Source organism: Neopsephotus bourkii, unplaced genomic scaffold, assembly GCF_033783945.1.
Source record: "Neopsephotus bourkii isolate Nb327-2 ecotype Australia unplaced genomic scaffold, CSIRO-AGI_Nbou_v1 NB_126, whole genome shotgun sequence".
Taxonomy (NCBI): Eukaryota; Metazoa; Chordata; class Aves; order Psittaciformes; family Psittacidae; genus Neopsephotus; species Neopsephotus bourkii.
In genome coordinates, this window is record NW_026900643.1 from 671070 (window position 1) to 695055 (window position 23986).

Genomic DNA, 23986 nt, shown 5'->3' on the forward strand with positions numbered 1-23986 from the left:
GCAACGGGGGAAGGACACCTCCTGAGAGGCTGCTGCGGGTCAGGCGCCCCTAGCGGCGGGGAGGTGCCGGCCGAGGCTGCACCCGTAGCCAGAGCAAACTGATCTGAACATCAGACATTAACGTCCAGTAAATCACTATTTAACAATATAATTTCTTGAAAATGAAGTCAGAAAACATTCCAATACATGTTATAAAAAGAACAGTCTCTCACGTATTAACTGTGTACTACTGCAAATTTAAAATCTTGAACACAACCCTGCACAGAAAGTCCTTAAGCACAATCTATAAATAAAGAAAAGGTAGTGGTCTACTTGGAAATACTATTCTCTCCAAACCACACAGCTCCTGTAGTTCATTTAAGTGAGAAGAAATGTGAATTTGAAGGGTACTGACACGTAAGTTTCTGAAGGCTGTATTTCCAAACTATAACTTATCTCTCATTATTCACATTTTAGAACAAAGAGAACAGTAGTCAGGATGTTTGTATAAGGATAAAATACAAGTAACAATGGCATACTTAACACACTGAAACAACAAAAAAGGCACTCCACAGCAGTGAGGCTGGTACCTGAGCAATGGCATTTGCTGGCTTGCATGGTGGTCTCTTCCAACTCCCAGTGTTTATTCAGAGTTCTTTTATCAGCTCTTTTCTCTGAGCCCTTGTGTGAAATTATCCAGTGTTCAACTGCACTTGCTATTTCAGAGCAAAATAAACACCAAAGTCTCTCCTCTGAAAATAGTTAGAAATTCGATTTCAAACGCATGCCGTATTTTCTTCTACGTAGTATTTGGAAATACTGACATATGTCTCTCTTTTGCTTTGGTTTCAAGAGAAGTGAGTTAGAAACATGTAAAGCCGCACCTTCTTCCTCCTCCCTCTTCTTAAGGCGTAATTTGTAGAAACAGTACAAAATTCTTAAACAGTTTCAGTTCTGATCACATTTTACCCAAAACCCCTGAAAAAATAGTGACTTACCAAACCCTAACACCCCTGACATTGTAGCAGCAATAGTGTCTTTCCATACAATTTTTTTGCAGAGGTCTAGCACAGTATATATTAGCTACATTTCCAGTCCTTGAAACTTTAAGGCCCACTAGAACAATCAAAACTAAGACCACAGGTGTCCATCAGATAGACCACAATGCCAGGGTGCAGTCAGCTGCTCAGTTTTTAGGTGCTGCATGTGCTTCTACTCTTATCTAGTGGTTCTGTGAGTTTGGGGAAGTCAAGTTCTTCTGGCTTTTTGTGGTTTTCAAGGATGCCTCTGAGCTTCTGTTATCTTCCTGATTAAGAACAGCTTGTCACGACTCGCCTGGAAAGAATAAAAAGTAGGCTCTAGATTAAAAGAAGTTATCAATGAACAGCTCATTTCTTTATTAGAAATAAATGCACTCACTACATTGCACTCTCATTAGCGACTCCCAGCACACTCTCAACTGCCTGAATCATGTTAAGTTTATTATAGTCTTAGCTTCATCTATCTCACATTAACAGTTCTGTGTTGAGCCTAGTAGAAGCAGCTCACACACCTGGAAACTTAAGCCTGTACTTCCAAGAAGCTTAAGAACAACAAGCAAACAAAAATAAAAAGCATTCAAGGATTTTCAGAATTCCTAACCGATTTGGGAACCCTTGAAAAAGCAGCAAGGCTTTTGCTGCTATATTCCTTCCTGGTCAAAAAGCTCTCCCCAGCACAGTGTTTTTCTAAGGATGGGTTGTTAAATGCTGTATCTAAAAGAAGCACACACCAGGAAAAGGGCTGTTTCCTAACAAAGTGAAAAGACTTACTAGTGAGGCTAGGTTCTGGCTAGTGCAGAGTTAGACAGACCACGGTATATGAACTTTGTCAAACATGGCAGCAGCTTCTGATGGCCACAAAGCAGCAAGTCTGCACTGGCACTGTTCTCTGAAGAGCTAGTTAGTGGTGACTTGCTCTACTCTGAGTACCTGCTGCAAGCAGTGCTGGACCTGCCCTCAGGAATAAGACCAGATACAATGCAGTAGAAACATCAGGCTGGAAGGAAGGTGTCCTGTGTTCAGCTGTAACCGTTATTTTTCTCCTTCTTAGTAGCTGGTGCAGTGCTGCATTTTGGATTTAGTCTGAGAACAATGCTGATAAAACGCCAATGTTTCAGCTGTTGCTCAGAAATGCTTACCCCAATCAAGGGCTTTTTAGTTTCGTGCTCTGCCAGTGAGGAGGAGTACAAGAAGCCAGGAGGGAGTCTCCTGGGAGGGCAGATCGCTGCTCAGGTCCAGCTGAGTATCGATCGGCAGGTGGTAAGCAACTGTACTGTGCATCACGTGTATATTGAGTTTTTTTTCCTTTCCTTTTTCATTTTATATTCTCTCCCCTTGTTACTTCCCTTAACATTATTATTATTGGTGGTAGTAGTAGTAGTTTTATACATTAGTTATTGGATGTTCTTATCTCAACTCATTGGGTTTACATTCTTTCGATTCTCCTCCCAACTCTGTCAGGAGCAGGGAGGGAAAACGAAAGAGAACTGAGGGAGTGGCTGTGTGCTTCTGAGTTACTGGCTGAGCTTAAACCACAACAGAAGGGTAGGGAGTTGGGTGCCTGATAATGAGAGTGGAGAAGGAAATTGAGGTGGGTATTGCGTGAGATGGAGGAGGGGACAGGAAACACAAGATTCACGTTCTTGTTTGGCAGAAAAGAAACCCATACAGATGGGTGTATTTAAGCAAGATAATATATAAAGAACAGGAAGACTGCTTCTCAGAGGCATCTCTCATGCATGTATGTTGCCTCATACAATCAGACCTTGTTGCAGGTGCAGCTGATACCCAAGAAAACCAACTAGAGTGAGAAATATTAGTGCTTTGGTTATTTTTCCTGTATAATTTGCAAAACATTCTTCACCGTCTGTGCAAACACTGAGTATCCAGATCATGAAAACCGGTGCTCCTCTGCATGCTCAACTACTGACACTATAAAGAAAACTTCAGGGGTACAGAAAAGTGGGTCAAATCTTACCAGAACCAGTTGCTCCCTCAGCTGCTCAACCACTCGTTTGTGTGCTCCAGCCAAGGCCATAAAATAGAACAAAATGATGCTGCGAACAACAAACCAACGCTGTGTATTAGCATCACCCAAACAGAATTAGTCAGAAAAAGACTGTTACAGGCTGGAGGAACTGTCAGTTTGTGCATCTGCTGCTGGACAAAAAGCTGCTGGAGAAAAAATATAATCAATACACAGCTGGGGTAGATATGACATAGCTCTGCTCAAAAGCATTTGCTGAGAAATCTGTGCTGCCAGCAGGCAGGGACAGAGTGCAAGGGAGCATAGAGGCATGGCCACTTTTCAGATGTTACAGGTTGTGTTCTGACAGCACTCTCTAGGCTTGTCAGTTCCTGCCCTGCTCAAAGTGTAGGTATGAGGGGGGTTTGCTCCTTAGAAATTAAGTTTAATGAGGTTTCAATGGAGTAACTCTTTGCTCCCATTGGGGTTTCTAACTATGGTAAGCAGCTACAGATCAGAACTGCAGCCATTTCTTACAGCACATATTCCAGATGTAATCTGTGACACAGATTATTCACAGTGCATTAAAAAATGGAGAGCAGTAGCAAGAATTATGATAGCACAAATGCCTATATAAACCACATATTTTCTACTCCAAATAATAATCAGTACGGTAGGAATGCGAGTCATCCTCCACTTCTTACACAGGCTTTATGATAAAGTAAAAAAAAAAGAAATAAAAAAGTTAAAAAAGAGGAACTGGTTATTTCCTGTGCACACAATAACATGGTCAGTTCAGGAGAACACATAAACATGTGTTATGGAAGAAAGTGCTGGGTGCAGTCTGAAATAAACTGAATGGTTTCTCAAGTGTAAAAAGTATCAGGTAACAAGGCTCCAAGGTCTGAAAACAGTTAGGTTAAATTTAAATGCAAAAAAAAATCATTTAAATGTAGGGAAAAACAGTCTTTTATACTGGAGTGATCAAACACTGGAACAGGTTGCCCAGAAAGGCTGTGAAGTTCCTCTGTCTTCAGAGATATCCAAAAAATCTATTTGGACACTGTTCCTGAGACCTACTTGATCCTGTTTTTAACAGGAGGGTTGGATTAGATGATCTCTACAGCTGACCTCCAACCTTGAAAATCCTATGGTTCAATACTGATTTTTACTGTTTTGAGGGGTTGGTTTGTTGTGGGTTTTTTAAACCAAGATTTGCAGATAGGATTTGTGATCATAAGGTTTCAAATAGTAATTTGCAGAATGATTCACAGTTAACACTTTTGAGAAAGACAAGTGTGGAATATGGGACATGAAAGAGGAAATGGAATAAAGCTATGAGCATCAGCATATGGGCAGAGCTGAGGATTCATGTGGGCTTTGATGCTTTTGAACGCAGGTGGAAAATCTGGTCCAATAACTGTTTGGTATCAGCTCAGTAAGGAAGGCAATGAACCATAGAACTGCATGACTGAACCAAGTCTCCACAAAACTCACCAAATGACCACAAAGAAAGGCACTGCAAAGGCTTCTGATGCTATGCCATGAAAGACCTGCTGCAGACCTGTTGGAAACCCAAGTATTGTATCTGGAACAACTTCCCATGAAGTGTTAAAACTCCTGAATGGCCCACATGCCTTGGAGGAGGGGATACTGTCAAAGAAACAGAACAGAAAGGAAACGCTACACCAAAATGTAAAGATAAAATAATCCAACACAAGCCCAGCACCATTTTGCCAATGGGGTAAAAGTATCTTTAAAACTATGATTTTTGTTTATACGAACTGTTATAGTTTGATTTATAATGCACCATATATTTTATTCCAATTTATCATTCCAAAGATGTGTCTCTCTTTTTAGGCAACTGACAACCTTAGAACAAATATCAACTTCATAGAAGTTAAATTGTCACTTACTGTGCTATGCTGATTCCCAAAGGAATAAAAGCCAAGATGAGCCCAATCAGCAGCACCAGCAAGAAGAAAAAATTGGAACTTGATGCTCTGATAGGTCTGGCTGCAGGTTTGCATGTGTGTATCAAACTAATCTGAAGAAGGAAAGTGAGCAAGGCTGTTAGAAGTACATCTATATACATACATTCAAGTATAATTTCCCCACCAACTGGATTTTCCATTCACAGATATGCTACCTGCTACCACATAACCATCCTTTCATTGATGTACATGCATTGAAGAGGGCTACAGCAAGAATGCTTTACATTCTGGTAAAAGTCAGGTGTTATTTGAGTTATTAATAATAACTCCATATTATATTAATTGAATAATAATTTGAGTTATTATATTCAAAATAACTCTGGTATAAGTTATTTTGAGTAAAAATTTGATCCAGAGGGCCTCAAACACCTGCAGAGTCAACTGACATTTGGTGTATGATCCATGGCACAACCATCAGCTTTGTTCTGCCACATCTTCACTGGATACATCCCCTCTTGTAAGAGCTAAAATATCAGCAAGAATTTGACGAACATGAGGAGTTGTGCAGTCAGAGAACAAAGCTTCTGATGTGCAGAAATCACATCTTGAGCATCCAACCCAGTTTAAATCTTCCATTATGCTTCCAAATCTTCAGTAGCTTGGCAAAATTTTCGCCAAGTTCTAAGATGTGTTGCTAGTAAATAGATTATTGCAGGAAAATGCTATAAACACTTATAATTAAGTTTTATTATATAAAAATGTTTTACTAAAAATTCTACCTTCTCTTAAAAGCAAAAAAAAACCCTACAGAAAATGGAATGCCATTGCTTTATTTACAGAACACCACATCCTTTGGTGTTTTTAGGGGTTTTTATTTTACATCAACTGCGTATCTGTATTACAAAATCCACAAAAATGGGCTCAGTTTTCTTTGTTTGCCACACACTTTCATTACCTTTTTAATGTAAAAGATGATGAAGTACTTTATAGTTGCTATTGCAGGAAGAAGTGGTGAAAAAAAGGTTCCAATCCAGCAGATAGTTTGCCCATAAATAATTTCCAGGACATTGTCAGAAATTCTAAATTCCTGCAATCCATACCACTGAACTAGCTTGCAAGACCAATGAGTAACTAACAACCTAAAACCAAAGAATATCATTAGGTCTACATTGAAATCATAAAGCTTAGCTGAATTCTAACACATTTGGAACACACAGACATTTAGCATTTAAGCAGTAGACAACACAAAAATGTCTGAAGAAAGAAAAGACTCAAATATGAAAAAATACACAGCCATCTGATTAGCAAACACGTATTCAAGCCACCAGATATATGTTTATGTTCTATTTTAAAACTGGTAGCTTGGCTAGAAACATTGGGAAATAGTAACAGACAAAAAAAAAAGAAAAACAAAAAAAGGAAACTGTTTCATATGTCATCTGCAAATGTATGTTTAAAAGGCAGATACTTACTTTCTAGGAAAGTCCACAAACAGGGTCACAGCAAGAATTATCATAAAATCAAATATCGTCAGTTTATACATTTCTTTCCCAACTTCAGTTTCCCAGCACTATAAAAACCAGTCAGGAAAAACAAGATCAGGAGCTCAATAACAAGTGAAAAATAAATCTGTCAATCACCGAGGCAACAAACATCTCAGACAGATAACGCTATAACATTCCAACTGTATTAACTCCCACATCTAATATATTTAAGTGTTTCAGGGTTTCCATGATGAGCTTTTTGTTTGTTTTGTTGGGTTTGTTTGGTTTTGTTGTTGGGTTTGTATTGGGGTTTTTTGAGGAAAGGCCATTTGTCTAATTGGAGCAAAAGGCAGTAACACAACTATGTCTAAACCAAAGCTACTTTAAACAATTCCTATGGTAGTCAGAAAGTCTATTATCCAAATGATAATACATCCCCCTGAACTAATTCTAATCAGTTTTACACAAAGAAAAGATAAACATAACTGTACTGGTTTGCACTGAGCAGTAGGAATCAGCACCAAGCATAACATGAATGCAACCTCACGTCTGATTCTGAATAGCTCCAGACAAGCAAGTCTCTTGGAAAACAAATCTGTGTTCACAAGTTCAGACAATTAAAAACCAAGATAAATCTGCTTACAGGATAGAGTTTGTAATTGTATCCACAGGCCTTACACTCATCAGTGTCACAGTAGGAGATCTGACTCCACAGCGAGAACAAGAGAACACCAATATTGGCCAACCGCACGAAGACACACCTGGAAAAAAGGCAAAACCTAACTTCAAACCTGTTAAAAAAGCGTTCTGACACTTGGCTCAGCTTGCACAGGAGTCCCAGGGAGGCTTGAAGCACAAAAGGGTCTACCAGAGCTTTAATGGAACAGCCATATAGATAATAAACACATTTCTTTCCTTAGTAGTAAGTTAAACTGCTTTTCACCTTCCCTGCTTTAGGCTACAGTCCCTCATTTCTTTTCTCAGTACTGTTTCTAGATCAGCCATTTCAGTTGCAAATCTTGATGCTGCAAGGGGCTGCAATTCTCTCAAGTACAGTTTGAGAGGCCAGGTGACAACTTTGTGTGCAGCATTTCCTCCTCATGTGGCTTCAGACCTTCAGAGGCACTTAACCAAATCAGAAATAAAAAGCACAGGGGCTTGCATATTTCACATGCTTCAACCCAGATCTTAATGCCTTAAGCTGCCAAGTAACAGTTCTTCATGCTCTCACACTGAAGCACCTTTTAGCCCAAAACTTTTAAATTCTGCCTTGAGCAAAACCATGTCTCAGTCACTGCTGTACAGTCATCTGCTCATTCAAGGAACTCCTGCACACAAAACAGTGTGAATCCACAGCTCTGCAGCCACAACTTCTCTACTGACTATCTCAGGTTGTTGAAGATATCCAGATCACACTGCTAAATGGGACTGAGAGGAAAACTTGGACGCTGGAATGGCCAGGCTGTACTGTCCTCAGAACAGGAGATGGTTTGCAGATTCAAAGTTTCCAACCAAACCTAAGTCAAACAATGCCTCCTTGGCTTCCAGTGCCTGAGCCCTCGAGTGCAGAGAGGCCAACCTCTCTGCTTATTGACATGTAAATGTTTACAGTACTTATAACCTACCAAGTTGTTGAAACATGCAAAGCCACAATAAAAACATCTTTACCTCATGAGTGTCAACCTGATTTCAAAGGCCGGTGAATAACTTTCAAATCCGATCAGAAATGAGAAGATCTGAGGAGCAATGAAGTTGGCCAATGTGATCACTATAGAAGGTAAATACTGCACTAAGAGATTAGCCTGGAAGTTCATATTGCTGATGTCCTATACAAGAAGAGATGAGAGAAAGATAATACTCAGAAAAACACACATTTTTGACATTGTGCTCTCTCCAGCTACCTACCAGCCTCTCCTACCCAGGATTCAGGTGGCATCTTTTACTGTCTTCACTCCCCACATGTATTTGGAACTACAAGCCTGACCACTGCCATCTATTTCTGCAGTTTCCTGCTACACACCCTTGCTCCCTTCACCAGTAACTCCCTCTACCCCCAGATAAGAGTATTTCTGCACTTCCCCAAAGCTCCTGTTTGAAGCGAATCATCTCACCGAGGCTTGTGTCTGACCTTGTTGCCTGATCCAGCACTAAGACTATAATATTTTTCACCCATGTCAAAGTGCAGACACTTTTCAAGTTATTTGCAATGGTGCCAAGCAGCCCCCCTAAATTTTCTACCATCTTAATAAGCTCCTCTACCTACTCATTTAGGCAAAGTCAAGACATCAACCCTTATACATAAAGCCCACCGTAAGTGAAGCTGTTTTTCAAGATGTTCAGTGTTGTGCTATCCTCCTCTGCCTCAAACAATACCTCTGACACAAGCACTTCGTAAGTCTCCATTTCCTGCTCCTCTATCTGCAACCCTGGCACTTTACAGAAGTTAAGAATTAGTTTCACCATGAGCACAACTTTCCCCATGCACAGCCAGTGCCCCTCACATCGCAAACAGACTGGAGAGAAAACTATGATCCTGATTCGTATCAGGCTAAGTCAATCCTGGGGTCCTACAGAGAAATAAATTAATGCTGAGAAACTGTTGAAACTGTTGTCTGCTCGTGGACCTCTGTTTCTGAAGCACTCTTCCCATCTGCTCGTCCAACCAGGGATAAACAACCCCACCTAATCTGATTCTTTCCACTACTGATGCACTAACATTTTCTTCTGCAAAATCCTCTGTGTTCAAAGCCTTCCTGTAGCTACAACTCAATCCACAATATAGATATTTATTCTCTCCTTCCCTTGCTGTTCATTTTTGCAACTAAGCAGTGAACCAAATCAAGAAACTGATCACAATGAAGTTTGTTTTAACTGGATCAGTTCCCTCAGCCAGTTCACTGCCCAGATATATAAAGTTTGTACTAGCAGATCACAGTGAGGTGAGAACAGTTACATGAGAAGGAAAGTGAGGACTGTTTTTCTTTCTTTCAGCTGCACTAGCTCCAAGGCACACAAAACAACAAAGCCTTTGCATCAAACTTCGGTTTTTTATGCACATGGTTCTTAATCTTTCTCACTCCTACTAAAATAATTCTAACACTGTAGAAAGTTTTCAGATCCCTCATATGAAAGGTGCTATATTAAGATACTTGACTCTTTCACAATAGTTCCTCTTGCTGTAATTACCAGCCCCAGCTGAATCTGTCCTAATGTCATGTCTGATACTTACACTGGAGTTTTCTTGAGAGAAGACAGTTGCTCTATAAATAGAGTAAAAACATCCTGATAAAACTGCAATGACAATTATATTTATAAATATTCTCAGAGAGTAGATGCGTAGCTTTTCTCTCACTGTTCTGTCAGCTATTTTTCGCTTCAGCCTTTCCTCCTCCAAGTCTGTCTAAAATGAAAAAGAAAAAGGGTAAGTAGTTCTCTGGTGCAGCATGCAATACTTGTCTTTTATCTTGGGAATATGCAAATCCATAGCCTGCTGTAAGAGGGTCAACTCCACCACCTGCCCAAGCACACTCAACTGAGAGTGCCTCTTCATCAACACAAATGGGTCCATGCAGGAGTGGAAGCCCCTTTGTGCTCAGCCTGAGCAAAGGACCCTCAGGCTGAGGGCCCTGTAGCCAAAGACAACTGCCTTGTAATCCTCTTATCTCTACTGTATTGGTAACAGTAATTATTAATAATAATTTGGTAATTATCTCCTTAAGGACAGAAAGACAACTAGCCTCTTTATTGTGACTGATCTCAGGCAGCTTGGTACTGATATCTTGAAACATGTGTATCAGCCCACTCATCTCTTTACTTCTGCAGATAAGTAACCAGTCCTCTCTCAAGCTTCTTTCTCCTATTTTTTGTGAAGGAAAATTGAAGGATGGCACAGAGAGAAAGTAGTACAGTCTTGAACAGCTTTTCATGCAAACTTGATATATTTCACCTTAGCTGATGCAAAAACACGGTATCATCTGTGAAAGCAATTTAACCTGAGCAAACCCAGAGATTACCCAGGTATTTTCTGAGGACTTATTTCCAAACAGTAATATGAAGAGGAAAGTTCTCCTAAGGTGTGACTTCTAGAGGCAAAATTGTGCTAAGTGAAGGAGGCTCTGATTATATGATGAAAAACATGACTCTGGATTTTACTAGAGCAGAAAGTAACTCTCTGTAATTTATGAAATCTGTAATTACTGCTTTGTGGTTTGAAGTGGAAATGTCTTTTCAAAGGTAGTTATGTCACTACACAGATCTCTGTTTCCAGTGTATGGAGAGCAAAAATGTGGTACAGGTTTCACCAGAAAAATACTATAATCTCTCTTTTTCAGAGAGCTTTATGATTTGGGAAATCTATTAGGTGTATCACCATTTTGTATGTGCATGTTTGTCAAAGACACCTAGTGAAAACCTTTCAGTATCTCTTTATCTTCTGCAACTATGCTCTCAGACTGTATGAAGAGCACTATCTGAATTTTATTCCTCCCCAAACCACTGCTTCCCACATTGTAGACTTATAACCCAGAATACTCAGGCTTATTCCCAACAGTACAGGGTTTTGCCCACAGCTTGGACAGCTTTTCCTGTTTGATTATGTTGAAACACAGGAAGCAGGACTGGAGCATAAAGAAGACAGGTTGGCTTCAGTCCCCAGCGAATAGAGGAAGGGCCAGTACACCCCAATTCTAGCTACCCAGAAAGCATGCAAGAGGATGTGGGTTGCCCTGCACCCAGTATAAGCTACTTCAATCCTTTTTATCCTCATTCCATTACTTGCAAAATTGCACACCTCTTTTTTAGCCATCTAAGCTATATTTAACCATAATCACAGAGAAATCAAAGTTACTCACTTGGAGCTCATACTGCAAGCTGCGATGTTTTAGCCGTGCTGCATTTGGATCTGTAATGCAGAAGTCCCAGCCTGCAAAGACTTTGTTACAGTAACTCTGAAATTGATCTTCACCATGCACCAAGTTCTGCTTAAATCCTTCTACAGACCTAAAGAAAAATGCAATTCATTCATGAGAAGACATTTTATCCACAGAAAAAGAAACAAAAGAACACAACTCAAGCAACCTGGTTCAAAGACTAAATGACACTCTCCCCTCCATGAGCAAACAGCCACACTTGCTTTCTAACAGCAAGGCTCTGGGATGCTTTCAGTGTGAGGTTCTGCAGCAACCAAAGTGAGCTGAAGCCATGACCGACACAGGTTACTCCCCTCTGCACTTAGCCACAATCATACCTCCTCCTATAAACTCAGATGGCAAAAAAACAAACCAAAAGCACCAAAAAAACCTAACAGAAAATCCTCCTACAACTGTTACAAATAAAGGGCTTTCAACTGTACGTGTATGCATAAATATGAAAAATAGTAATACTTCAAATTTATTTACTTATACTTATTTTGCTGTCTCAGTTTCCCAAACTGACAAAAGCTACTGTGGCACTGCATCCTCAAAGATTCTCCATTTCCATATAAAGGAGTATGTTCCCTACAAGCAAAAATGCAATGTAAACTGTGCAACAGGTAGCAGAAAATATATACCTAAACTACACCAACACCTTTACCTTTTTATTATCCAGATGAAACTTAATGCAAGGTAGGCAAATGTAGCCAACAGATATGCTAGTGGCAAATTGTAGCTCAGGATACTGAACCATGCAGTATGTATTGTGTAATAGCCATAAAACAAACTTGTCACTTCAAGGAACCCCTGTGAAAATATGAAGTTGGAACAGAATTTGTAACAGTAGCAGCAACTGCCCAGTTATATTCAACATGGTATTAAGCAATCATTTTGTGAATTTAAAATTACTATTTTTATGCCCAGCAAGCTACAACAGTTTCATAGCCTCTAAATAATGCCACTGCCTCTACCAAACTGTCACAGACAGTGCTTAAAATCCCTTCCCTCTCCCAGTCAAAGAGCTCTATGACAAAAACTGACACCCTGCACAAAGAGCACAACAGGCAGAGTGCTACAGGATATGTAATGCTTGGCAGCTGGGGAGGAGAAGCACAGGCTGCAGCACGTGGCCAACCAGGCTTGTGGACATGCAGTAGAAGTCAGTTTGAAAACTCCCTTTCTCACAGATGATAAAAGCTAATTTTACCCCAGTGATGCATACGCCTTGTCATTTTTCACAATTATCAAAGCTTCATTCCCCTCAGTAAAGCTTTTTAACATTATCAGAAACATAGAAACTTAAAAAAAAATAATATCTAATTACTTACAGTGCCACTGAGCAAATCTTTGAGGTAAGTATAGAAGTAAACAAGTCCCTTATTACCACTAGGTGTATAAACTGTGCAGTGAGGCTCTGTCAACAGAAAGGCAAAACACATCACTCAAATAGTAATGGCCATAAAACAGCAAGACAAAGTTAACTCAAACATGGCAAGTTCTTCTAATAAAAGCTTTATTTTTTTCTCCTGGGAGGTGGAGAAAAAGCTGACAGAAAAGGGGGAATCTTACAAACAGCAGCAGTACATAGCGAAGATATTTACCTGTGTTCTGTGGAGGAATTTTAGCAAAGGTACTGTTGAATATTCCATATTTGGAAATGATGCTGGGAAAAGTAACAAAACTGAACATCAGGATAAACATTATAAAATTCAGCAGGACCAGAAAACGCAGGAAGGAGAAGTAGGACTGGATGCCAGTGCCAAATTTCCCTGGGAATTAAAGACACATATGCCAATAATTAGGATGATAAAAACCATTGAAAGTACAGAATGAGCAGATTATTATTTCGGTTACATTGAGCAAGCTGAAGAAACATTAGTAAAGCTAGTTTGAAGTACTGTGGGGTTTTAGCAATATAATTCAAATGAAAATGTGACTTTTTAATCATTTTATCCAACATATTTCCATTTACCCCATCATGGATTTTACATCAGCAATAATAAAGTAACTTCTTAAACACATACAGTTGTATCTGAAATTATGGTTACACGTGTAAAACTACGAATAACAGAAGCAACTTTAAAGATAAGAAATTGACATCAGACAATAAATACCTTCTATGCTGTGAATATCATGACGCCAAAGCTCCAGGTAAGATGACAACTCCTTCACTTCATTCAGAACTTTTTTCAGTGATTTATTGCTAGCTCTTTTCCACTGCTTCCACCCAGATAAATATTTTGTATCAGCCTGCTGCAAAACCCTAAGGATCAAGAAATAGTTACTGAGCACAAGAAATACTTTTTCACAACATGTAACAGTTGTGGAATGGAGCCTGCTTGCAGCCTTGGGAGGGACACCACAGTGCTAGTAGTTTGAGTAGCATACACTGGCAGTCCTCATCTGTTCCTCCTGATAACTGTGACATAAAGTTAATTCAAATACAGCAAGTCCTCCTGCAGAAAGCAGTTGCTTCTCTTGGAGAAAAAATAAAAAATCCAATTGACAATAGCACAACACAGGAAAAACATGTAGCCTGAACTTCCTGGTGGGATCTTAGGGAAGATTCCATTAATGATTTCATACTTACAAATGTCTGGGAAAGGAAGAGAATATTCTTTCCTGAAAACTTCTGACATGGAGAGAGCATCTTCACCAAGAGGCTCTTAAAAAAAAAGTTCTCTAAAATATTTAGTTTTCCTCTTTTAATGTTACAGACACAGCTGTTCAAAATAGAACCTTATTCTCTTTTCTTGCAGAAAATTCACACATCCCAAAATCAGAATGAATGTCAATGTATGCTGGGGGGACAGGGGAAACTAATGAAAGTTTGCATTATGTTTTTTTCTTTTAAGAAGCCTTAAAACCAGAAAAAACTATCCAGAAACACAGCTCGAAGAAAAGCCTTTGCACAAACCCCTACTGAAACGTGTGCCTGACTGCCATGCCACTGCCATGGGTGCTGTACGGTGCTAAAGTTTCCATATCCTTCTTGGCTGAGAGTAAAATTAGCATTTTGACAGGAAACCAAATTAAACCCTGTGTACAACAATTAAACAGGCAACAGATGACCTCATTTTTAAGTCCAAATACAGCTACACTCAAAAGATTTCACTTTGTGGAAAGTACAGGCTGGAGCATGTAGGGTTTTAGACAGACACACTGAAGAACTATCTGCCCCGTGTTTGGTCTGCATTTTAAACAGAGGCGTGGGCTGCACATTCATCTGTGTTACAGAAGCTGAGTGTTCAGCTTTCAGGACATTTATGTCAAGCATTGTGTTGGCAGCTGCTGCACAATGCACAAAGATCACTGATCCACAAAAGTGCCAAGAAGCCCCACCAGAATTTCTCAGCTCTAAAACATGTAAACAAGCTTGGGATATCCCACCTCTGTTCCTAAGATGCACTACAGCCACAGAACTGCAGTTCCTTTTTCATGATACACAACTTCAAATAAAAATTCAATGTGTTGAGCACTCTCCTTTACCATGACCTAGATCACCTGCTATTCTTGTGTACAGGCTATAGGGTTAAATTTAATGCCAGGGTCAGGGTGTAACTCATTTCCCACTGCTCTTGAGAGTTATTACTGCTCTCTGTGGAGCACTAGACATTAGCTGTACTTTCACCTCTCTCCTGATTCATAACCACAACTAAGAAATAGCTGATTTAAAGGTGCAGCCGTTGCCTGACAATGTAAAAACACATACCATAGCCTCTCTCCCCAAACGAGCTTTCAGCCTAGCAGTAAGACAGGAGACAACAAGCAGAGAAGTACAGGCGGGGCAAAGCATGCATGCCCTTTGCAATTCCCTGCCTCGCCTGTGGGTAACCTCTAGGGAAGCAGGAACTGTTTGCAGCTCACAGCAAAGAGCAGTTTAAAAAGAGTAGGGAAAAGAAAAATAAACCAAGAAAAGGAAGCAATGGTCCTGGAAGGGTTCTTTCCACCTGTATTGAGCCACACCAGAGAGGGCGCAATGCATTTTGGAAGAACTGCTCAGTAGACTCGTTGCAGCACCCGCTCGCAGCAGCGGGTTTCTGATGACAAATAACCCGCAGGGACCCTTAAAAGCACAAAACCCTGATGCAAGAAGAATAAAAAAAAAAAAAAAAAGAAGCCAGTACAAAACGCGTTCGGCTGCTGCAGGTATTTCCCGGTTTCGACTCATTTTTCCCAATTCAACCTATTCCTTCCTCAAGTCAGCTAGTCCCTCCTGCCAGCCAAGAGCACCCAGCCATGCTCCTGCAACCGGAGGTGCCACAGGGAGCTTGCCACATGTTGCATGAGTACCTGGGCAACTTCTGGTCAAAACCACATGCCACAGTGTGGAACAGAGACAGACGAGCTCAGTGCTGCTTCAGCCTTCCATCCCATCTGTGCTGCGTTCAGGAAATTGTAATTAAGAAACAGAACAGAAAAAACGTGTGAAGCTTTACCTCAGTCTCCGCTTCCCCGCGATACTCAGGGGGTACTCCCTCGCAGGGCGAGCCTTCTGCTCGCCTCCCTCTTGCTCCGGCCCCCAGGCCTCAGTCCCGCGGAGACCCCCAGAACCCTGCTGCGCCGCCCGCCGCCCCTGGGTGCCCGCGCCAGGCGCGTTCCGCCGCCTCCGCGCCGACTGGTAGCTGGGCAGCTGCTGCAGGAACCCCACAGGTGCGGCGGCTCCCGGCTCCTCAGGAGGAAAGACCTCTGCGGGAGGGAGGAAGCGCAGGGGCTGCGGCGCGGGGCTCACCACAACATGGCACCCAGCCCATAGCCCCGGCCCGGCCGCCCCAGGAGCCCCCGCCGCGCTGAGGGAGGCGAGGGCAGCGCCGCTCCCGGCCGTTCGCCCCTCCCTGCCCCCGCCACCTGCCGCGGGCTCACGCCGGTGGGTGCTCCCTCCCCGCGGCGCTCGGTATCTGCTTCCCCGCACCCTTACCGCTGCTGCCCCGCCGCCAGCTCGGCGGTTCCGCGGCGGCCCCCGGCCCGCTCATGTCTGCGCGGGGGAAGCCGCGGTGCCGCCGTTTCCGGGCGTTAGGAGCCGGCGGGGTATGGGGCGGTGGCTGCCGGAGAGCCGGGGCCGCTGGCGGGGCGGGTTGGGGCTCCCCGCTGGGGCCGCCTTCACCGGGGCGCCTCGTCCGCAGGGGGCGCCCGTAACCGCGGGCGGTGGGGCGGGGTGGGGCGGGGTGGGGCAGGGCCGGGCCGGGAGGTGCGGTGCTGTGCTGTGCTGGGCCCTCAGGTGCGAGCACCGGTGTGAGGCGGGAGCTCCTTGAGGTAGGGCTGAGGTGGCTGGGCCCGCTTGCACAGATAGAGCTGTCTTTAGTCCTGGACGTCTTCCCTGCAAGGCATTGCTTTGTATCTTTAACCGTGTAGGCTCAAATACTAGGTTCATATTTAGGATATCAGAGTCTTTTTATTCCTGTTACCCAGGGCTTTCCTTAAAAATGCCGTGAAGAAACGTGACTAGCAGAGCACTCCTCCTTTAGAATGAGGCATTGCCCAAGCACCCCATGGGCAAGGCTGTGGGGAGTTCTGCCTGACCACCTGACATCTCTCACAGATGTTTGGTTTACAAATAGGCCTTGTTTCAATGACTTTTGTTACTATAAAATGTCAGTGCTGGTGTTGGGTATTGTAAAAACTTATTTAAAACTGGTATTTGGTCAACTCCCATTGCGTCACAGGCTCAAACTCCCTGGTTCGTTCTGAGTGACTGGATCCAGTGACATGAGCTGCAGAGGAAAGAACACAGCTTCACCCTTGAATATGAAAACTGGGCATGAACAGTAGCAAATAAAGTTAGTAGATGTTTGGTTCTCTTTTTCCATCTGACAGGGTGGTATTTGTGTAAGTTGTAGTAAACATCCCTGGGAGACTTATTTCTTTGAATAATTCTTGCCTCTAGTGCAAAAATAACAGCATGTGTGATGAAAAAGAAAATGAAACCTCTAGTAGTTTCAAAGGTATTACATGGGGATGGGGGATGAAAAGCATTTCTGGCCTTTCTTACTGTATTCTACTGATAGTTAAATCAGTAACCAGATTTTTCTGAACATTCCTCATCCACTTTCTGAGGTACTTCTAAAGAGAAATCATCATGAGAACTCTCACTATTAGAGCTGGTCATCTCTTAAGTTTTTTTTCCCTGTGTCACAGCTCAGGTATGTGACTTTGGAATTGCTTTACTGGCAGTAAGAATATGTGTGGATCATCAGTTTTCATAATAAAACCATAACATTTTATTGACTAAAATGAAAGTTCTCAAAGTAATTTAGATGTACACGTTTATGATCAGTAAGTTAATGTATTACTGGCAGAGGAGGCATATATCTGAAGTGGAATTGTGAAATACAGACACAAGGAATTAAAGCATAGGAGCTTCCTTATTGCTCTGAACTAGTTAAAAAAAAAAAAAAAAAAAAAAAAAACAACCAAAAACCCCACAACAATCTGTAGGTGTTCTTGCCTTTATGCTGGTATAACTAATATGGGGTTTTTAGCTATTTTTTGATGAAAATAAGCGATAACTTGCCCTCATCCTTCAATAAATCACTCTGAAGTCTCATACAAGAGAGCAGGAATTCAAGCCTACTGTTCTTGCCTTCTCCTTTTCACAGATATCCAGGATGATCTTTTCCAGGTAGGATTTTTTGTATAGCTGCATGACTGTCTGCTGCTCTGCCTAGAGGCTGGGCTGGGCTTCAGCTTGGGAGCATGCAGGATCAGCTTGTTGGTAGTAGAACTGACACCTTAGTGAAGCCCATTTACACAGGCAATTTAGGTTCCTTGGTTGAGTGTTACATTTCATGAGCTTTATTTAAACAGCTTCCAGTTGATCATTCCTAAAAATTCAGGAGGTGAAAATGGAAACCTCTTGGTAGCTTTCCTGAAAAATCCTTCAGTATTGTTGAGCATTCATGCTAAGTGTGTGATTGTGTACTGCAACACCAGAGCCAAAGTACCCTCTTCTATTGGTTACCTGAAGCTAACCAAGTGTGGGCCATCTTTTGTGTTGAGCTGTGAATATAGAGCAGGGCCAGTTCTGCCTTAGGAATACTTACAGTGTAAGACTTCCCTAAGGGAGTCAGCTGGGGGGGTCGGTTTTGCCTTTTATTTAGGCTTCTTTTCTTACCACCAAGAATACAAAGAAGAAAGGTAATACACTTGCAGATTAATTAGACTCTGTACACTAGAAAAATACTGAGTTAATGACCCTGTGAAAACAAATTTAAATAAAGATTGGAGGAATTGAAACATGATTGACTTGCCCAGGGATTTTGTGAGAACATCCTGTATTCTGGTTTAGTTTTTTTATAATTTTTATTTGAGAAAGTCTTTCAGACACTTGGAAATGTTTCAATGGATTTTACAGATCACAGCAATCCCAGGTGGGAAAACAGGCATGCTGAGGAGAAGAGAATGGATGATTCTGCCAGAGCCTGACAGTCAGACACATGGAGTGTGGTAGGTTCTTCTCATGTATTATTTGTCCACTGTCCCTTATTCACAAAAGCAACAGCTTTCAGTCTGTGCTGAGCAGGGAAGCCAGTGCCATATACTGTTTCCTGTGATGCTGGAGGTCCATCTGTCACGTTCAGTAGCACCCTGTGTTTCCAGAACCCTTTTTTTTTTATATGGTTCTTCATAATGCCATGGCTCGGGTCAGAAGTTGCTTCTAAACCTGGTCAGGTTAGAAACTTGTTCTAAACATTCAGGGAAGTTCTAAGTGATTGTTTTAATTTTGGGGGAATCGTGTGTTCGACTACCCCCATGCTTTGCCCTGTGGCCTGTGCAGCATGCAGGCAGCTCCTGAATCAGTACAAGAGATCTGCAGACAAGTCCTCTGCAGTCATGCCAGGAATGTTGCTCTGGGCAAAACATAATCTTAAAGTAGTATTAGAAAACTTCACTTAAGCTTACATTGAATGTGTCTGGTACAGGATAGACATGTTTTAGCCATATAGGAAACTGGAAAAGCACTAGCCATTTGGTAAAAATGATCCTCAGCCATTACAACAGTACAGAATGCAGAACAAACTGATTTATTACCAATTCGTCATGGGGTAGTGAGGGTGCCTTTAATCCAAAGGTTGACAGGGGTATTTTTCATTTGTTTGTTTGGTTTTTAATCTTGCTGACCAGAGAAGTTACTTAGGAATAGTTGCTGGAAGTTTTAAGATGTGTGTTTTTTTCTGGGGAGATAAATATGCCAAAATGGGGTAACAGGCTATATTAACACAATAGTGGTTGGGGTTCTAGAATTATGATATTAGCAAAAGGAAAAAAGTAATGGGCAGACCACAGGTCTGGGAGAGCAGAACCAGTCTTGTCCTTACCATGCTTCCTTTTTCTCTGTGCATGTCCCTGTGGTGGCTGTTGTGCCACATGTTCCATTTGAGAACACTCCTCTGCTCAGAGGATGGCATTAGCCTTTGAGGAGGGCACTGGGCACCAGCCTGACAGTGACCGCTGTGTGGTGGGTGTGCTGGCAGCATCTCCTGCAACAGCAGGAGTGAAGGTAATGCAGGTATCTGTGCCAAGCTGCTTTGGAACAGGAACACCCCAACACATAATTGTCTTCTTTTTCTTTCCCCCTGCCTGGTGCTTGGCTGTAGCTTTGTCTAGTCCATAGTTTTGCTTGTGTCCGCTTGAAAGGAAGACACATTGGGAGAGGAGAAAGAAAAGAAAAATCAGTATCTCTGTGTTACACTAAAGAAGTTCTTGTTTCTTCTGGTCCCTACAGAGTACAGGAAGACAGGGCTGGTATTGCATTCCCTGTCAAGGAACTGCTAATTACAGCCTGTATTGGTGTGAGCTAATTTTTTCACCCCTAGATGATCCTTCCTTTAATATAAATTAAAGTATATGAGGCCAAGATCATTCTTTATCTCTGCTCTACAAATTATTAATCCCAGGATAAAGGTAATGCATCATGTGTCTGGAAAACATTTCTCCCTGCTCTATTCCTTTATCGTGCTGTTATTGTGATCCAAGCCAAAAGCAACACGTTTAAATTCATGGAAGGAGGGAAACTTAATATCTTGGAGATCAAACAGAAAGAAAGCAACGTGTTCTACGGCAGGTATCACGAAAAGGATTAGTTTGGGTGGTTTTCCTGTGTCTCTCTGAGCTGCAAGAGCAGGACTTCAGCTACCCCTCTCCGGGGGTGCAGTTCCGCGCACAGCCCGTTCGGGGGGGAAAGGAAGCGAAGAGGGCTGCCATGGCAGCCCCCGGCATCGGGGCCGGAGGCGGGACCGGGACATCGGGAGGAGCCGTCACCGGGGTGGAGTGTCGCTCTGCGGAGCTCCCGCCGCCTGTACGGCACCTGGCGCGGGCGAGCCGGGGCCGGGCAGCGGGCAGGTAAGGGCAAGGGCCGGGGCTTGGGACTGCGGATTCCCGTCCGCCGCTGCGGCTCCGCGATTAGGGCCGGGCTCGCCGGGGCTGGAGCTTGCCGGGGTCCGAGCAGGGTCTGCACCCTACCGGTGGGGCTGGAAAGTGGCTTCTTCAAGTGTCTGCCCTGGAGAAGTCACCCGAGCTGCCTGGCAGGCGACGGCACTTTACCAGTTTAGTTACTTTGGGGTGATAGAACTGTTAGGGCTGGACTGCACGCGTGCCCTGGGTTGTGCTCTGCAGCTGCTATCTGAGCAGTACATAACCCTGATGTTGGTGTCAGCCCTGCGGTGTGGTATCTCACAGCTTTACCGTCCCGTTGGTCGCACACGAGCTTCTGCTGTCTTCAGCTGGAAGGGCGGGTCCCATGAGAGAATTAACAGCCGCATCCTTCCCTGGTGTGTTTAGCCACTTTAGTCTGAGAGGTACTGCACTAGCCTTGCTGGGGTCAGCAGCTTCCAGCGGGACATCTGCTTTCATTTTGGTGTAGGTTGCGTGTTGGAGTCTGCTAGCTGGTGAATGAATGTGTCACTGCATTTTCCAAGTGGCAGGTTCCGAGTTTTATGTGTTTATGCTAGGTGTGAAAACTCTCAGGTTTAAGTAGTAACATTCTTTGTGGTCAATCATTCTGCCACTTCCTCAGAACACACAGGCTTACTATTTAGCCTCAGTGCTACTTTTTTTTTTTTTTTTTTCATCCTAACCTACAAAGGTTGGAACGTTTTTATGCAGGACATTAAATATACATCTAAAAGCCAAGATTTTATTGCTAAGTCACTGTGCCTTAGTAATGCTCCGTTAGTTAAACAAACCTGCAAGCAGTCCATAGCATGGCATAGGAGCTGTTGGTAACTTCTGCTTCCACTGACCTAGTGTCCCTGTAGTCTTCTCTACCTGACCTGGGACCAATAGCAGCCTGATCCCGCTCTCTATAGTAGCAGCAGCACCCTTTCAGTAACTCTAGAGCCACGTTCGAGGTGTGATAGTTGAAATGTGGGTGCTATGTCAGTCCCTGCCTATGTGACACAGCCCTGATGTGAGATAAGGACAGCAGTGGGCTGCCTGCACTAAGCAGCGTAGTTAAAATGGCAGCTGTTCTGGGCTAATATGTCAGTGTTTCCACTCTAATCAAAGCAATTGATTTAAGGTGTTTGGAAGTTTTTTGTTCTTGATTCCCCCCCCTCCCAGAGTAAGCTTGTTGGAAGGACTTTGATCCTTGCCATGAAAACTGGTGAAGTGGCATGCTATAGCTGTTTGGGCTGATATTACAGAAGCTGGCACTCTACAGTGGTGTCCCCATTCACATTGTTGTGGAAAAGCCTCTAATTGTGACTTGGATAGCCCATAGCTTCTGTATGTTTGTTGTAGAATAGAACCCTAACATACTAACATGTTACACTGTTTTAATGTAACTGCATTTTGTCTGAAAATTAAAAAGAAAGTCTTTATGTGAAATTATTTGCCAGCAATTTGAAAACTGAATATGAATTTTGAAGAACTAGGAGAAACCAGTGACAAAACTGGTTCTCTTTTCCTGTGACTGGTTCTCTCTGGGCATTTTCCAGCTTCTTAGTTGTTTTGCCAGAATATTGTGGATGGTTTTTTGTTCCCTCCGGGTTGTCTTAAATGCTGCTTCTGCAAATAGTAATGAGATGACAATACACTAGGAGGAAGTTAAGCTAGAAATTAGAAAAAAAAACAACGCCCTTTACTTAGTTCAACAACATTGTGTATCTTCAAATCCCTGTTTATCATCTGAATTGACCGTATGTGTAGTTTTTGTAAGCTTTTCCAATTGAACTTGTGAATGAGGCTCATGTAACTGATACTGCTCATTAAAGTGTAATTTGAAGGTTGCATTTAAACTGAATAGGTATCCATTGCAGAATAAACAAAGCTTTCTCTTAAGGCAAAACGTTAGAACTGTTCTAGTAATCAGTATCAATAGCAGAAAACTAATTCCAGACAGGTGTTCAAAAATTGCTTTGTTCTTTTTGGTAATCAGTCATTTCCTTCAAATACAAGTACCTGGTAATGTTGGCTAACGGTCAGACTTAAAGAACTTGTTTTACAGAACAAGATTCAGTCCTGTTGTGTGCAAAGAATGTGAGAGTCTGCAATTTGAGTCCCAAGACTGACTTGCACTGATATGAACTGATTCTTGCCTTAGCCTTTTTTTAGCCGTTAATGGTCAGACTGAGATAGGTAATGTTTTTCAAGTATTAAAGAAATAATACAGAGTTCTCTTAGTTTCTTTTTCTTGCTAATCTCTCCTCTCTCTGCCAGGCACACTGTTCTTACTCTTCACTGTTTCTGATTTTAGTAGTTATTTATCCCTGTTTGTTCCTCTTTACCTGATGCTCATAATTTTTCCAATGGATTAAGTTTGCAACTTGTGGTCACAGTGAAGAAAATAAAAGCAACAAAGCAGCAAATAAAAAGACTTGCTCTCCAAGTGGTCTCTGGGGAAAGGATTAGGTAATGCAAAATCACTGTGATATGTACTTCAGTCCTTAAGAATTGTGATCCCATGGGGCCTTTTGGGTGGAGAAGCAGGGATTTGTGTGGTAGATTAGGGAAACTACTGTGAATTTCTCAGAATTAATGAAGTATCTGGACTTTCATCCACTGTTGTTAAGCAAAAACTCTGAGGTGTGTTGCACATCTTTACGATACATTACTGGACACTAAAATTTGTTGTAATGATTTTTTTTTGAATATTTATAATAAAGGTGTCTAAAGTCAGGTGAAGAAATAGAAACCTGTTTGAGACACTGCAAACACAAAGTAGTTGGCAGTCCTCAAAAAGCCTTGTCTAAGCAGCCGCAAGTGATAGAAAGGATATAACTTACAAAGTGAGCAGGATGGAAATATTGTTCTCTTGACTATGGGGGGTTGGGGGGGGGGATAGCAATAGGAATGTTAAAAGGAAAAGACAAGGCAAACAAGTGAGTAGGTGCAGGAACTGGATACAGAGCAAATAAGGAGCAGAGCTCATGATCCTGAAGCAACACCTGGAGTTTACTCCAGGGAGCAGTCAGCTGAAGGCAGAGATAGTCACAGTCAGATGTTCCCCATGTCGGACAGGCACCATTCTGCCTGCCTCTGCCAGCCTGCAGCTGCCCTCTGCACCCCACTCTCACCAAGGACTGGGGGACAGGAAGGATGGGATCTGGACTGTGGTAGGTAGCATTGCACCATAGGTCTAGAAAGTACCTTCCTTTGTGAGCTGAAGATCCAACAAGCTGTTGGGAGACTGTAATGGGGATTTCTGTCACTTTCTTCTTTCCCAGTTTAGTTTTCT

At 42.3% G+C, this 23986-nt stretch overlaps 2 protein-coding genes across 3 annotated transcripts in view; one reads left to right on the top strand and one right to left on the bottom strand.

Moving 5' to 3' along the window:
- Positions 1-132: 132 nt before the first annotated feature.
- On the bottom strand, positions 133-16434 carry TMC7 (transmembrane channel like 7). Its single transcript, XM_061366964.1, has 16 exons — positions 16232-16434; positions 15753-16002; positions 13428-13576; positions 12915-13082; positions 12642-12727; positions 11975-12120; positions 11254-11401; positions 9633-9803; positions 8072-8229; positions 7047-7164; positions 6392-6489; positions 5875-6058; positions 4902-5032; positions 4483-4638; positions 2998-3076; positions 133-1314 (listed from the first exon to the last, which is right to left on the bottom strand). Exons 1-16 carry the CDS (start codon positions 16284-16286, stop codon positions 1255-1257), a joined length of 2157 nt encoding a protein of 718 aa, XP_061222948.1. The 5' UTR covers positions 16287-16434; the 3' UTR covers positions 133-1254.
- Positions 16435-18467: 2033 nt separating this feature from the next.
- The window catches only part of TMC5 (transmembrane channel like 5), a 28325-nt gene continuing 22806 nt past the window's right edge, over positions 18468-23986 (top strand). The window contains exon 1 of one of the 2 annotated variants that reach the window (XM_061366970.1): positions 18468-18756. The gene's annotated coding sequence lies outside the window, so the exon portion shown is untranslated. Of the gene's footprint in view, positions 18757-20619; positions 20653-23986 lie in introns of those variants that run through there. The other variant, XM_061366978.1, reaches the window with a different exon arrangement.